At 45.5% G+C, this 12,894-nt stretch overlaps 1 protein-coding gene across 1 annotated transcript in view; it reads right to left on the bottom strand.

The window, feature by feature from the left end:
• LOC127658412 (A disintegrin and metalloproteinase with thrombospondin motifs 16-like) overlaps window positions 1–12,894 on the bottom strand; it is a 106,338-nt gene that overhangs the window by 60,515 nt on the left and 32,929 nt on the right. Inside the window, exons 8-9 of the mRNA XM_052147687.1 lie at window positions 9,257–9,362; window positions 9,021–9,158 (exon numbers count right to left, since the gene is read on the bottom strand). Coding sequence (XP_052003647.1) covers window positions 9,021–9,158; window positions 9,257–9,362 — 244 coding nt within the window. The remainder of the gene's footprint in view (window positions 1–9,020; window positions 9,159–9,256; window positions 9,363–12,894) is intronic.

Below are 12,894 nucleotides of genomic sequence, written 5' to 3'. Positions count from 1 at the left end.
TCCATTCAATCAGAGTTTAAGCAAACAGATCAATGTATAAATTAATCAATGAATGAAAGTTGAGGTCTGGGCTTCAGATGGGTATGAAAGTCAGGACTAAAATACCATTGAGTGCTGAAATTAATATTCATTAATTCAGGGGGCCTGGGTAGCTCAGCGAGTAAAGACACTGACTATCACGCCAGGAGTCGCGAGATTGAATCCAGGGCATGCTGAGTGACTCCAGTCATGTCTCCTAAGCAACTAAATTGGCCCAGTTGCAAGGGTGGGTAGAGTCACATAGAGTAAACTCCTAGTGGTCACTATAATGTGGTTCGCTCTCGGTGGGGTGCATGCTGAGTGGTGCGTGGATGCTGCAAAGAATAGCGTGAAGCCTCCACATGCACTATGTCTCCGCGGTAGCGTGCTCAACACCTGGATGAGGCGAGTCACTATGCCACTACAAGGACTTAAGAGCGCATTGGGAATTGTACATTCCAAATTGAGGAGAAAAATGTATTCACATTTATTAATTTACTAATTAAGGAACACAAATTCCCTTTAAAGGCACAATTAATAGAAATAATGTACTCCCCCCTTATGATGTCTGAAAGCCAACTGATTTTTCAGGCTTGTCCAGTTCATTTGCATGCATCCGTCTATCATATATTATGGAGTAAACATACATGCTGTTACGATCCCCACATGCAATGTCTTAATCAAAAAAGAGATTGGCTCTTTTAAATCAAAGGCAGAACTTCAATTCGTACTGCTGACCTATTAAGTGTTATGATTTCTCCCAAATGATCTGTCTCTGTATGATACAGAGTAGCCATAGGGCAACATTTGTACTATTTTTTTTCTTTCAGATAAAGCTATAATGCATTGTTGAATATAAAACATAATGCATTGTTGGATTAAAATTAACCAATATTATGCTGCTTTTAAGATACATGGCATTTGATTTTGTGTCCAAGACCTAATTCAATGATATTTGCCAGATAATAGAGGCCTTTTCTGCATGCTATTTCATTAAAAGAAAAATCACAGCAGCACATTTCTTTATGTTTCTTTCCACAACTCTCCATACTCTCCATATGGCAACTATGTTCTACAATGAATGACACTAATTCATTAAGTTTGTCGAAGCTCCAAGTGTATAAATACATACATTATTTAAAGAATTTTAATTCAAGGAGAAATTAATAATTTTTAAGAAATTTGTTTTTTTTGGACCATTTACATTTGTATATAATGTATCATATGCCAATTATTATTACTATAACATTTTTACAAATTCTTGTTAATAACAAATGCTATTTTATGTCAGAAAATCTAATGGGAACAATATTTCATCATTAGAAAATAATCCATTCAATACAGGGATACTACATGTCCCTAACAGTGTAACAGTGAGTCATTAACATAATGTAAACATTTACCTGCTGACTAGATGACTAGCCAAGTCTTAGTTTATATCTATAGGTATTTTTGTTTAAGAAAGCTCCACTGCTAAGTCTAACGGTGTTTTCAGACCTGTAGACCATTTGCTTTGTTCCGAAACAGGGACTTAAATGTTACAATGTTGTTTGCTTTCACAAGGCATTTCAGCGTTTCAAAACAGACCAAAACTATGCCAATAAAAGTCACATGTGAGTAAGCTGTCCACTTATTGGTCACTATGTTTGTTTGCTGTTCCAGGATTAAGTTCATCCATTGATATACCAATTAAAATTATATGATTGTAAAAACTATTTTAATTATCCATCTGTAACGTATGTGGGAAGCAGGAGAAGGCAGACGGGTGGTTTGGATCCAAATGCGGCTTTTATTATAAATAACAAATAAATAAACACAAAGAAAAGTCCACAATGGGGAAAAAAATAACTAACTCTAACACATAAGAACAAACAGCTGGAAGAACATAAACGAAGGGCAGGAAACAGGGGCATAAGCACGACATGAAAATCATACAACGAACGACAAAGGAAAAGGAAAACAACAGGGTTTAAATACACAGACACAATGAAGACTAAACAAGACACAGGTGAGAACAATGATGAGTGCAGGCAGTGAGGGAGGCCGGGAATTGTGGGAATTGTAGTTTTTTTACAAGGACAGTGAAACACGGGGCAGACAACAAGGAAAACGTGACATGGAATGTGATCAGTGACGAGTGAAACACAAAACACGGGGCAGACAACAAGGGATCATAACATAGCCCCCCCCTCAAAAGGACCGGATTCCAGACGGTCTAAAGAAACACAAAAACAAACACAAAATGTTCCAGGAGAGGGGGGCTAGAAGAGGGGGAGAACAGACAGACCAAAGGGGGCACAAGGGACACAGAGACAGACCAAGGAGGCACAAGGGACACAGAGACAGACCAAGGAGGCACAAGGGGCAATTAGGAAGTCCATGGATGCACGAGGGACGGACAGGCAGACCAGGGAGGCCGAGAGGGCCGACAGGCAGTCCATAGAGGTACAAGGGACGGACAGGCAGACCAGGGAGACCGAGAGGGCCGACAGGCAGTCCATGGGGATATGAGACGGGGACCGGGTCAGGTGGCCTGGGGGGCGTCCACCGGGTAGGGACAGGTTTTAGGAGGCCAGGGAGGCATCGAACAGGCAGGGACAGGTTTGGGTGGCCCGGGGGCTGGCCACAAGGCAAGGGCCGGTTCAGGGGGCCTGGGAGGTGGCCACAGGACAGAAGCCGGTTCAGGGGGCCTGGGAGGAGGAGTGGCCACTGGGGGAGCTGGCGGAGCCGCGTGAGGCGGAGCCAAGGAAGATTTCTGAGGCGGAGCAGTCAAAGGCTTGGGTGGCGGCGCCGAAGGAGGCACAGGTAGGGCCACAGGAGACCCTGGGGGCCGAGCAGAGGCAGGCAGAGCCGTGGGGTACACTGTGGGCAGAGCCGTAGGCGGCGCCGTGGAAGGCGTAGGCGGAGCCGAGGGAGGCTCGGGAGGCGATGGCGTAGAAGGCTCAGAAGGCGGAGCTGAGGGAGCCACTGGAGGCGGAGCCGAAGGAGGCGAGGGCGAAGAAAGCTCTGAAGGCGGTGCCGAGGGAGGCTTCGTAGGCGGAGTCGTGGTTGGCGGAACCATAGAAGGTTCTGTATGCAGGGCCGAGGGAGGCTCCGGGGGCAGAGCCGTGGTTGACGGAGCTGTGGGAGGCTTGGGAGGCTCAGGAGGCTGAGCAGAGGGAGACTATGGAGGAGGAGCCGAGGGAGGCGGAACCATGGAAAGCTCTGGAGGCTCAGGGGGCGGAGCCGTGGGAGGCTCGGGAGGCAGCGCAGAGGGAGGCTCAGGAGGCAGAGCAGAGGGAGGCTCGGGAGGCAGAGCAGAGGGAGGCTCGGGAGGCTCAGGAAGCTCGGGAGGCGGAGCCGTAGGAGGCTCGGGGGCGGAGCCCTGGAAGGCTCGGGGGGCGGAGCCCTGGGTGTCTCGAGAGACTTGTGAGGCAGAGCCCTGGAAGGCTCGGGAGGAGGAGCCCTGGAAGACTCGAGAGACTTGAGAGACTTGAGAGGCAGAGCCCTGGAAGGCTCGGGAGGATGAGCCCTGGAAAACTCGAGAGACTTGAGAGGCTCGGGAGGAGGAGCCCTGGAAAACTCGAGAGACTTGAGAGACGGAGCCCTGGAAGGCTCGGGAGGAGGAGCCCTGGAAAACTCGAGAGACTTGAGAGGCGGAGCCCTGGGAGGCTCGAGGGGCGCTGGCTCTTGGACGGTCATGGCTACTGGTGCTGGCTCTTGGACGGTCATGGCTACTGGTGCTGGCTCTTGGACGGTCATGGCTACTGGTTCTGGCTCTTGGACGGTCATGGCCACTGGCGCTGGCTCAGGGACGGTCAAGGCTACAGGTGCTGGCTCAGGGACGGTCGAGGCTACAGGCGCTGGCTCTCTGACGTTTGAGGCTTCTGGCTTGGCTCACTGCCGTTTGAGGCTTCTGGCACTGGCACTGGCTCGCTGACGTTTGAGGCTTCTGGCACTGGCTCGCTGACGTTTGATGCTTCAGGCTCTGGCTCACTGACGTTTGATGCTTCAGACTCTGGCTCACTGACGTTTGAGGCTTCAGGCTCTGGCTGGTTAACCGTGGTATGCGTGAGCTTGGGTCCGCTGGACACTGACGGCAGAGCCACAGGAGGCTGGAGAGCAGAGGACTTTCCCCTTCTCCTCTTCCTCCGGATGGATGAAACTGGCGACGCTGGAACGTTGTGCGTGGTTGGCGTGGTGTCAGGCTTGCTGACCGTGGCTGACATGGGCTCAGGCTCGCTGACCGTGGCTGATGAGGGCTCTGGCTCGCAGACCGGGGCTGGCGTGGGCTCTGGCTCGCAGACCGGGGCAGGCGTGGGCTCTGGCTCGTAGACCGTGTCAGACGTTGGCTGGGAGGCGGAAGCCCTCCTTCTCTTCCTCCTCCGAGTGGACGAAGTTGGCCGTGCTGGCTCGTTGACAGCGACAGGCGCGGGGGTTTGCTCACTGACCGGAGGGGCTGGCATGACAGGGACCGCTAGGGACAACTGGAGAGTCACCACCGTGGGTGGAGAGGTAGGGTCCTCCTCAACGACGCCCACGGTGAACGGTGAGCCACAGACCAATAGAGTTGCCTCCATGAAGTCGCGGAGCTTCCAGTAGAGCGTTGCCGGTGGCAACCGCTCCTTTAGCCAGTCGTTCAGGTTGTCCCTGAAGAAGACCACAAGGGAAGAGTCAGGGAAGTCCGAGACGCTCGCCAGAATGAGGAAGTTGCGGATGTGGTCTTCTAACGGTCGGTCCCCTTGTTTCAAGCAGAGCAGGCGGAATTTAGCTCGCTGAACCGCTGGATCCATGTTTGGTCGTTCGTTCTGTAATGTATGTGGGAAGCAGGAGAAGGCAGACGGGTGGTTTGGATCCAAATGCGGCTTTTATTATAAATAACAAATAAATAAACACAAAGAAAAGTCCACAATGGGGAAAAAATAACTAACTCTAACACATAAGAACATACAGCTGGAAGAACATAAACGAAGGGCAGGAAACAGGGGCATAAGCACGACATGAAAACCATACAACGAACGACAAAGGAAAAGGAAAACAACAGGGTTTAAATACACAGACACAATGAAGACTAAACGAGACACAGGTGAGAACAATTATGAGGTGTAAAGTTTCCGTCATGGTTATTTTTATCCGTCATTTGTTGCTTTTGCATTATTTCTCAATTGAAACGCACGCATGCACGCACGCACACACACAAACAGCAGAGTAAAGACGTGTAAAAAAAAATATATACTGTATTTGTCAAAAACTTGCTAATGCCATCCTACCCATGTTCTGCCGCTATCAAATAGAGAGAAATGATTGTACTAAAATTACCTCAGGAATTATAAAACAGCTCCTATTTTAAATATGAAATTATATCTAATAGAGTTGCCAAAATGCTATGTCCACGTTTTGATGATGATTAACAGAGAAGTGCTGATCTAGAGATGTCTTTTTCAAAGATCCCTCAGTTATGTTCATGGTTTTTATAAGGATATTATTTGGTGCGTTGGTTTGTTGGGTTGGTTTGCATTCTCACCACAAGAGAAACACTTCAGAGTTCGTTTGCAATCGGTCTGAGACCACCTCGTTCAGACAGTCTCGGACCAATTGTTTTGGTGCGGATCCAAGTGTGATTGCCATGTTCATATATGCCTAAATTAACCGAACCAAAGGGGAAAACATGCAGGGTTCTGAAACAAATGCTCCAAACAAGCCAGGTGTGAAAATGCCCTAAAACATTCAGCTATTCAGCCATTCCTTAATCATTCTATACAGTGTGAACTTGATCATACAGGAAGATGGCATGTTGTCTCTGAAGGTTCCGGTACACTCGGATCGGACACATTATGCCAAATCAACTCACAAGCAGCATCTCCTATCAGACATTTTTGTATCAGCTCCAGTGTGTTTACAAGTGGAGTGCAGTACATAAAGGGGTACCCCTCTGCTAATACAAATAAATAACAGAACCTTTCAAAATCTCCTGTGAAGGGAGATGCATAGAGCTACAGCACAATAATAAGTTGTTTTGATTGGCTGCAACAGACCACTTATACTCCGTCAAAGAGGAACGATGCAATTATATTTATGGTAGTTTACATTGCATTTAAGTTTTTTTGAAATGGTATATTTATGCATTTTAATGCATTTATTAATTTTATGCACCTATATTGTTAAATAAATGGGGGAAAGTACATTTTACAATTTGAAAATTTCCAGTTTCCATCATTACTGTTTACCATTCCTTATGGCACGACCGGATATGTGTTGTGTCAGCAGTGTGGGAGACTAGAAAGTAATCGTATTCCAGTAAGCACTGACGAGCAAGATTTAGCTTGCATTATCCCCTCTAACATAACATTTTTACTCCACTGATGGTTAGGTTTAGGTTTGGGGTTTGGGGTTCAGTTTATAAAATATGCATTCCTCTTTACTGTATTACATCCTGTACAGCTGAAAACAACTCAATATTTCCCCTGCAGACATTTTACCCAGAAAATAGAGTTCACTTGTGCCCATACTCCCAATAGCACTTACTGCTTTGGCTACAGCAGAAAAGTCCAATTTGAACTAAAGACAACCTACTGCTTCCGATTTGACAGTGTGCACTCAGTAAAACAAAAGCTTGCTTGATTTTTAACATTCTTCTTCTGTGCATGTAAGTCCTGCTTCCAATTTGCCTGAGATAGATCAATGAATCAGACTGGAGCCCAGCATATGGCCCACAGAGACAAGAATGTCAGTGTCAGATGAATCTTACTCAGTTCCTCATCACCACTCACCTTTTTAAGTTTCCTTCCAGATTACGGACACCGACAGCTATAACACACACTTAGTCAGGCTTGACCCAGCCAGACTCCCTTTAAAGTTCTTTTTAATATTAGTGAGGAAAGTGATAAAAGTCTAGGGCTATAGAAAGAAAGGACTGAAGGTCTTAAAAGCAAATCTGTCTATAGCTACTTGAAGGTCTTGTGATCTGCAGTCTGTAGGCTCATGGGGATGTAGGTGAAACTAGGCTGCTCATGAGAAATGGATAACAGATGGGAGTGCAGTTTACGAAGAATGAGTAGCTGTAAAGTATAAATGGTGTAGAGGAAGGATCATTCTGAAGTTCCTTGCCATAAGAAACCCAGACAGAGTTGGAAAAAGCAGTGAGCACACAGGCAGACATCGTAGGGTTCCTGGTGACACTAATGTTGCTTGCACAGTAGAGGTTTTGGTGTGGACCCAGGCTTTATTAACCATAAGGTTTGTTTGTTTGATTGGTGTGGTGATCTGAATTCAGATTAACTGCAGTTCCTCACGAAAGCTAGGGTCAACCTTGACTTTTTGAAGTAGAACGTGTTCCTGGTTCTACAGCGTTTGTTGTTCTTGGACACCAAACATAGTCCTCACCCTATCCCCAATCCCTAGCCCAATCCTACAATTAACCATCAGTGTTGGGTGTAATCTGATTACAAAGTAATTGGTTACTGTAATCAAATAACTTTTAGTCAAAAAGTATTGAACACATTACATTTTGAATGATTATAATCAGATTACAGTTACTCACTTTCAATTATGTTAATTACTTTCAATTAAGTACAGTGCTTGGGTTTCTCATATTTCTACAATTATATTATTTATGAAGAATACGTTTAAAGACAACCCTAAAATGCGATTGTCTGTAGGAATATCATTCTAGTACCAATAGTAGCAAAAACGTGCTGCTGATAAAATACATTTTGTGCAAAATATGTCTCAAAATCTCAAATAAACTGCTGCACTTTGCAAACAAGTCTTAAATCTCCACATGAAGCTGTGGAAACAGGTGAATCGGCTCCAAGCATTTGACTACTGCCTTGGCATGGAAATCCTCCTTCCGTTGAGGCCTGGAGCTACTGATTCCAACTCCTCGCCAAAGATCTCACCCAGATAGGCAATGAAGAGGATGAGGTCATTGTGATAAGTGAGCACAGAGGCAGTACATTTGACACATTGGTTAATTTAATGGCAACAGGTCAAGCTGATCCAGTTTCACAAGCACAGAAGTGGCTCTCAGACGGAAACTGTTATTTAAAACCTGTTGGAGCTGCTTAGTTGAATATATCAGAACCAAAACAGCACTACAAATACTACTTTTAAAAGATGAGGTTCATGTCCAGACTGGCGCTGGCCTCATGCTGAGTGAGCTCACATTTATGACTAATGGACAGGAGATTCTCAGTAAAGGGCGTGGTTGTAATATCATCCCACTGTTTTGGGCAGAGCATGTGATTCAAGGATAGTCTTTTCTAAGTGGTTGCTGAAAGTCTATTACAGTTGTCATTTTAAGCACACAGGCCATTAAACAAAATCGTAAATATATTGATGCATTTTAAATCAATTGTTCATAATTGTTAAATTTGAATATTTTTAAATTGTTCATTTGATCTCATCTTTAACTTATCAGAACAGTAGACAAACAGTCTGCTTTTCTTCTTTACAAAACATTTAATATCAGCAATATTCTTGGGGTGTCTGGTTTGAATTGCTTTTTTGATGCCATGCCAAAGCATCTCAATCTTTAAGTCTCAACACAGAGCATGCACATGTTTTTTGTCCAATGCAAATTTACTTTCATCTGTCCACAGAATATTTTGCAAGTAGCACTGTGGAACATCATATTGCTCTGCTGTGGACTCCAAAAACTACAGGAAACAATTGGTGGAGGCTTTTTTCTGCCGAATGAGGTTCGAACAGTTATAAAATCCAAGTCCTTTTGATTTTTTACATATTGTGCTAAAAAAAAGACATGAAAATATATCACTCTTTGTATGATATTTGTTTATGCATACTGTTTTTGTCTAATGTTGGTTCTTAGATGAAGATTAGATAACATTTTACAACCATTTTTCTTTTCAAAAATCCAAGTAAAGCAAAAGGGTTTACATTATTTCTTGCAACTGCATAATGAATTCCAATTCTATTTGGGAAACAGAGAGAAAGGTGCCATTTATGCCACCATAAAATAATTCAGTCAGGCTAAGCAATGCATGATTTGAGTCTTTACTCACCTTAAAAACCTGCTTAGATACTGTCGGCTACAGGAGGACCAGGAGAATAAACCATTGTGTCCAGCCAATGTGGGAGACATGATGTTTCCTACTGACTTCTTACACACATTGCCTTCCCCATCATGGACCATTCCAAAGCTGTGAAATTAAATGCTTTTATTTATCCAATAAAGGCAATAGGATATGACTTAATTAAAAAGATGTGAGAGGGAGTAAATTATAAATTCATCTCTTACTTGTGTCCAGATTCATGGGCGATGGTAAAGGCTAGACCAAGACCTGTGTCTTCATTGATAGTGCAGCTCCTGTACTTACTACACATTCCACTGATAGGAGCAAAACCTGAAATAAAGCGAAAATTCAGTCATTCATTCATTCATCCATTCATTCAAGTACAAGACTAAGATAGATCTGCTATTTCACGAAATTTGAACAGATTTATGGGTTACTGCAACCAGTTTAGATGAAACTGAAACACATTATGCTAGGCCTTCCTGCAGCTAGGAGTGGTATATTAACCCTGGAAGTCATAACAAATTGAGGAGGTAACCTCAAAATACCTTGAAACAATATTAAATGTGTCACTCTATGGATCTGTATTTTATGCCGAGTTTATACTACATGATTTTAGGCCCGATTTTCACTCACCAACAGTTTTGTGGAGATCGACGGCAAAAGCCCGAAATCATAGGGAAATCAGAGCTCGCTCCCGTGAACGACAAACGCAATGTATTAATTATCAAAAACGAGATTTGAGAGAAGACGCATCGCCGATGTCAGTGAGATATCTAAGATGTTAAATATCTGGACCTGTCTGCAATTCCAAATCACACAATGTGAAATATGTTTTGACTGAATACAACAGCAGCATTGACCTACAGCCAATGAGAGAGCAAGAAACAGGGCACGGCATGTTTCAGTGGGAGGAGTCCTGACGTACCTGTAACAGAACATCATCTAGCATGGCTGCGGTATCAAGAAAGTCTCATTGGACCGAAGAAATGGAGGAAACATTTGTGGAACTTTGGCAGGAGCACCAGTGTCTATTTGATGTTTCCTCTGAACTGTAGCACAACCGGGTGGAGAAAGAGAAGAGTTGGAGAGAAATTGCCAATTCTCTTGGACAGTCAGGTGAGCAAATAGATAGATTTTTCAGTAGGAGGTACTTTTTCATATTGTAACCAATAAAAAATATGATGACTTTACACATTATTTAAAGGCGATTAAGAACATACACATCATATTCTGAAATGTATAACATATGATCATGCGTTTTTCGTATCACTTCTCGTGTGTACTCTGTTGTGAAACATAATTTGGAGTCCAGGCAGAGTCATCAGGGATTCGGCAATAGTGAAATGTTTTGTAATGTGTTCACCCCTGTCACAGATTCCTCGTGTAATTTGAAAACGCTATGACTTCCATGACAAGACAGAGTTGTATAATATGAATGGTACCACAATCCTGCCAGAAGCCTGCGGTCGGCTAAGGCATGTCACCTTGTTGTAGCAACACAAAGAGGCACCAAAACACTTTCCCGGACTCTCAGTTTCATCATACCACGTTGGTGGAATGACCTTCCCAACTCCAAAAGCTTCAAAAAACGGCTAAAAACACATCTTTTCCATGAGCACTTAACTAGTCACTAAAAAAATAAAATATTTGTTGCACTTATATCTGTTTTGAATGTTATTCTGATGCTAATAAAACTTTGTAATATGGCACTTTTCGTACAAATGTCTCCTTAAGATGATTAGCTTATGTTTTCCTCTTTTGTAAGTCGCTTTGGATAAAAGCATCTGCCAAATGAATAAATGTAAATGTAAATGTACCACAATCTGACATCTTTGAAAGTCATGTAGTGTGTAGGAGGCATTATGACAAATTTCCATGTTTTGACTTGGGTTTTAATACAAAATCCATGGAGAAAGATCCAGTTTGTTTTGGACCAAAGTCAAATCCCAAAAGAACCACAGGAGTTTGATATATTCTCCTTTGATTTAATCACTTAACATATGTGCTGTTTTTTTGACAAATATTCACTGAACTTGGTAATATATTATGTGTCTGTGCATGCTATGATTTATTTGTGTCTTCTGGCCAAATTGAAAATGTACAGTACGATGTTGTAAGGCTTGAGTAACGAGGCAGACGAGGAGATGCGGATCCAAACGCAGTTTAAACTTTATTTAATTAACAAACAGGTAAACACAAAGGAACAACCCACAATGGGGAAATCAAACATAAAAACTGTTAATTAAACACGATGTAAACAAACAGAGGACTCGGGAAGGAAACACACACCAGGCTAACATCAAACAACGATAGACAAGGACTGAACAAAGAAACAGGGTATAAATACATAAACATGGGAAAAAGGGGCCAATGAACGAACAGAACTCAAACAAGACAACAAGGTGATTATCAGAAGCAAAAGGCAAACTAATGAGGACAGGTGAAAACAATGACAGAAAACACGAACGCTAACAAAGAGACTATGGAGTTACACAAGGGACTAAAGTGAAAACTAAGAAATGCAAAAGTGACAAAAATGGCAAACAAAAGGGCAACAGTGAAACAAGACAGGGTATACATAACAGAGCCCCCCCTCAAAGGATCGGCTTCCAGACGATCCTAGAAGACAAAAAACAAAAGACAAAAACCCACAAAAACAGCATGAGGGCACCAGGGGCAAACAGACAGTCCAAGTGGGCACATGGGCAGACAGACAGACCAGGGGGGCACAATGGGCAGGCAGGAAGTCCGGGGGGTACAGAGGGCAAGACAGGCAGGTCATGGAGGTGCAAGGGGCAGACAGGAAGTCCAGGGGGGGAAATGAGACAGTCCACGGGGGCACAAAGGGAGATGAGACAGTCCACGGGGGCACAAAGGGAGATGAGACAGTCCACGGGGGCACAAGGGACAATTAGGCAGTCCATGGGGGCACAAAGGGACAGGTTTAGGAGGCCGGGGTGGTATCGACCGGGCAGGGACAGGTTTCGATGGTCTGGGAGCTGGCCACCGGGCAAGGGTAGGTGCAGGAGGCCTGGGAGCTGGCCACCTGGCAAGGACAGGTTTGGGGAACCTGGGAGGAGGCCACTGGACAGGGACTGGGTCAGGAGGCCAGGGGGGAGGCCTCAGGACGGGAACAGGGTCAGGAGGTCTGGGAAGAGGCCACGGGACTGGGACTGGGTCAGGAGGTCTGGGAAGAGGCCACAGGACAGGGACTGGGTCAGGGGGCCTGGGAAGAGGCCACAGGACGGGAACAGGGTCAGAAGCCCTGGGAGGAGGCCACAGGACAGGGTCAGGAGGCCTGGGAGGAGGCCACAGGATAGAGGCCGGCTTTGGTGGCCTGGGAGGTGGTCATGGGCCAAGGGCCGGTTCAGGGGACCTGGGAGGTGACCACAGGACAGAGGCCGGTTTTGGTGGCCTAGGAGATGGAGTGGCCACGGGGGAGGCCGGCGGAGCCGCGTGAGGCAGAGCCAAGGAGGACCTCTGAGGCGGAGCCGAGGGAGGTGATGGCTCAGAAGGCCCAGAAGGCGGAGCTGAGGGAGGCTCAGGAGGTGGAGCTGAAGGAGGCTCAGGAGGCGGAGCCGAGGGAGGCGGCGCCGTGGGAGGCTTTAGGAACGGAGACCAGGAAGGCTCTGGAGTCTCTGGGGGCAGAGACGTAGGAGGCTCTGAGGGTGGAGCCGTCGAAGGCTTGAGTGGCTCGAGAGGCGGAGCCGTAGGAGGCTCGGGAGGCTCTGAGGGCGGAGCCGTCGAAGGCTTGAGTGGCTCGAGAGGCGGAGCCATGGGAGGCTCGGAGGGCGGAGCTCTGGAAAGCTCGGGAGGCGGAGCTCTGGAAAGCTCGGAAGGCGGGGCTCTGGAAAGCCCG

The sequence above is a fragment of the Xyrauchen texanus genome, chromosome 17, assembly GCF_025860055.1.
Source record: "Xyrauchen texanus isolate HMW12.3.18 chromosome 17, RBS_HiC_50CHRs, whole genome shotgun sequence".
Taxonomy (NCBI): domain Eukaryota; kingdom Metazoa; phylum Chordata; class Actinopteri; order Cypriniformes; family Catostomidae; genus Xyrauchen; species Xyrauchen texanus.
The sequence above is the reverse complement of the archived record's forward strand: the minus strand, read 5'-3'. Positions and strand labels throughout refer to the sequence as shown.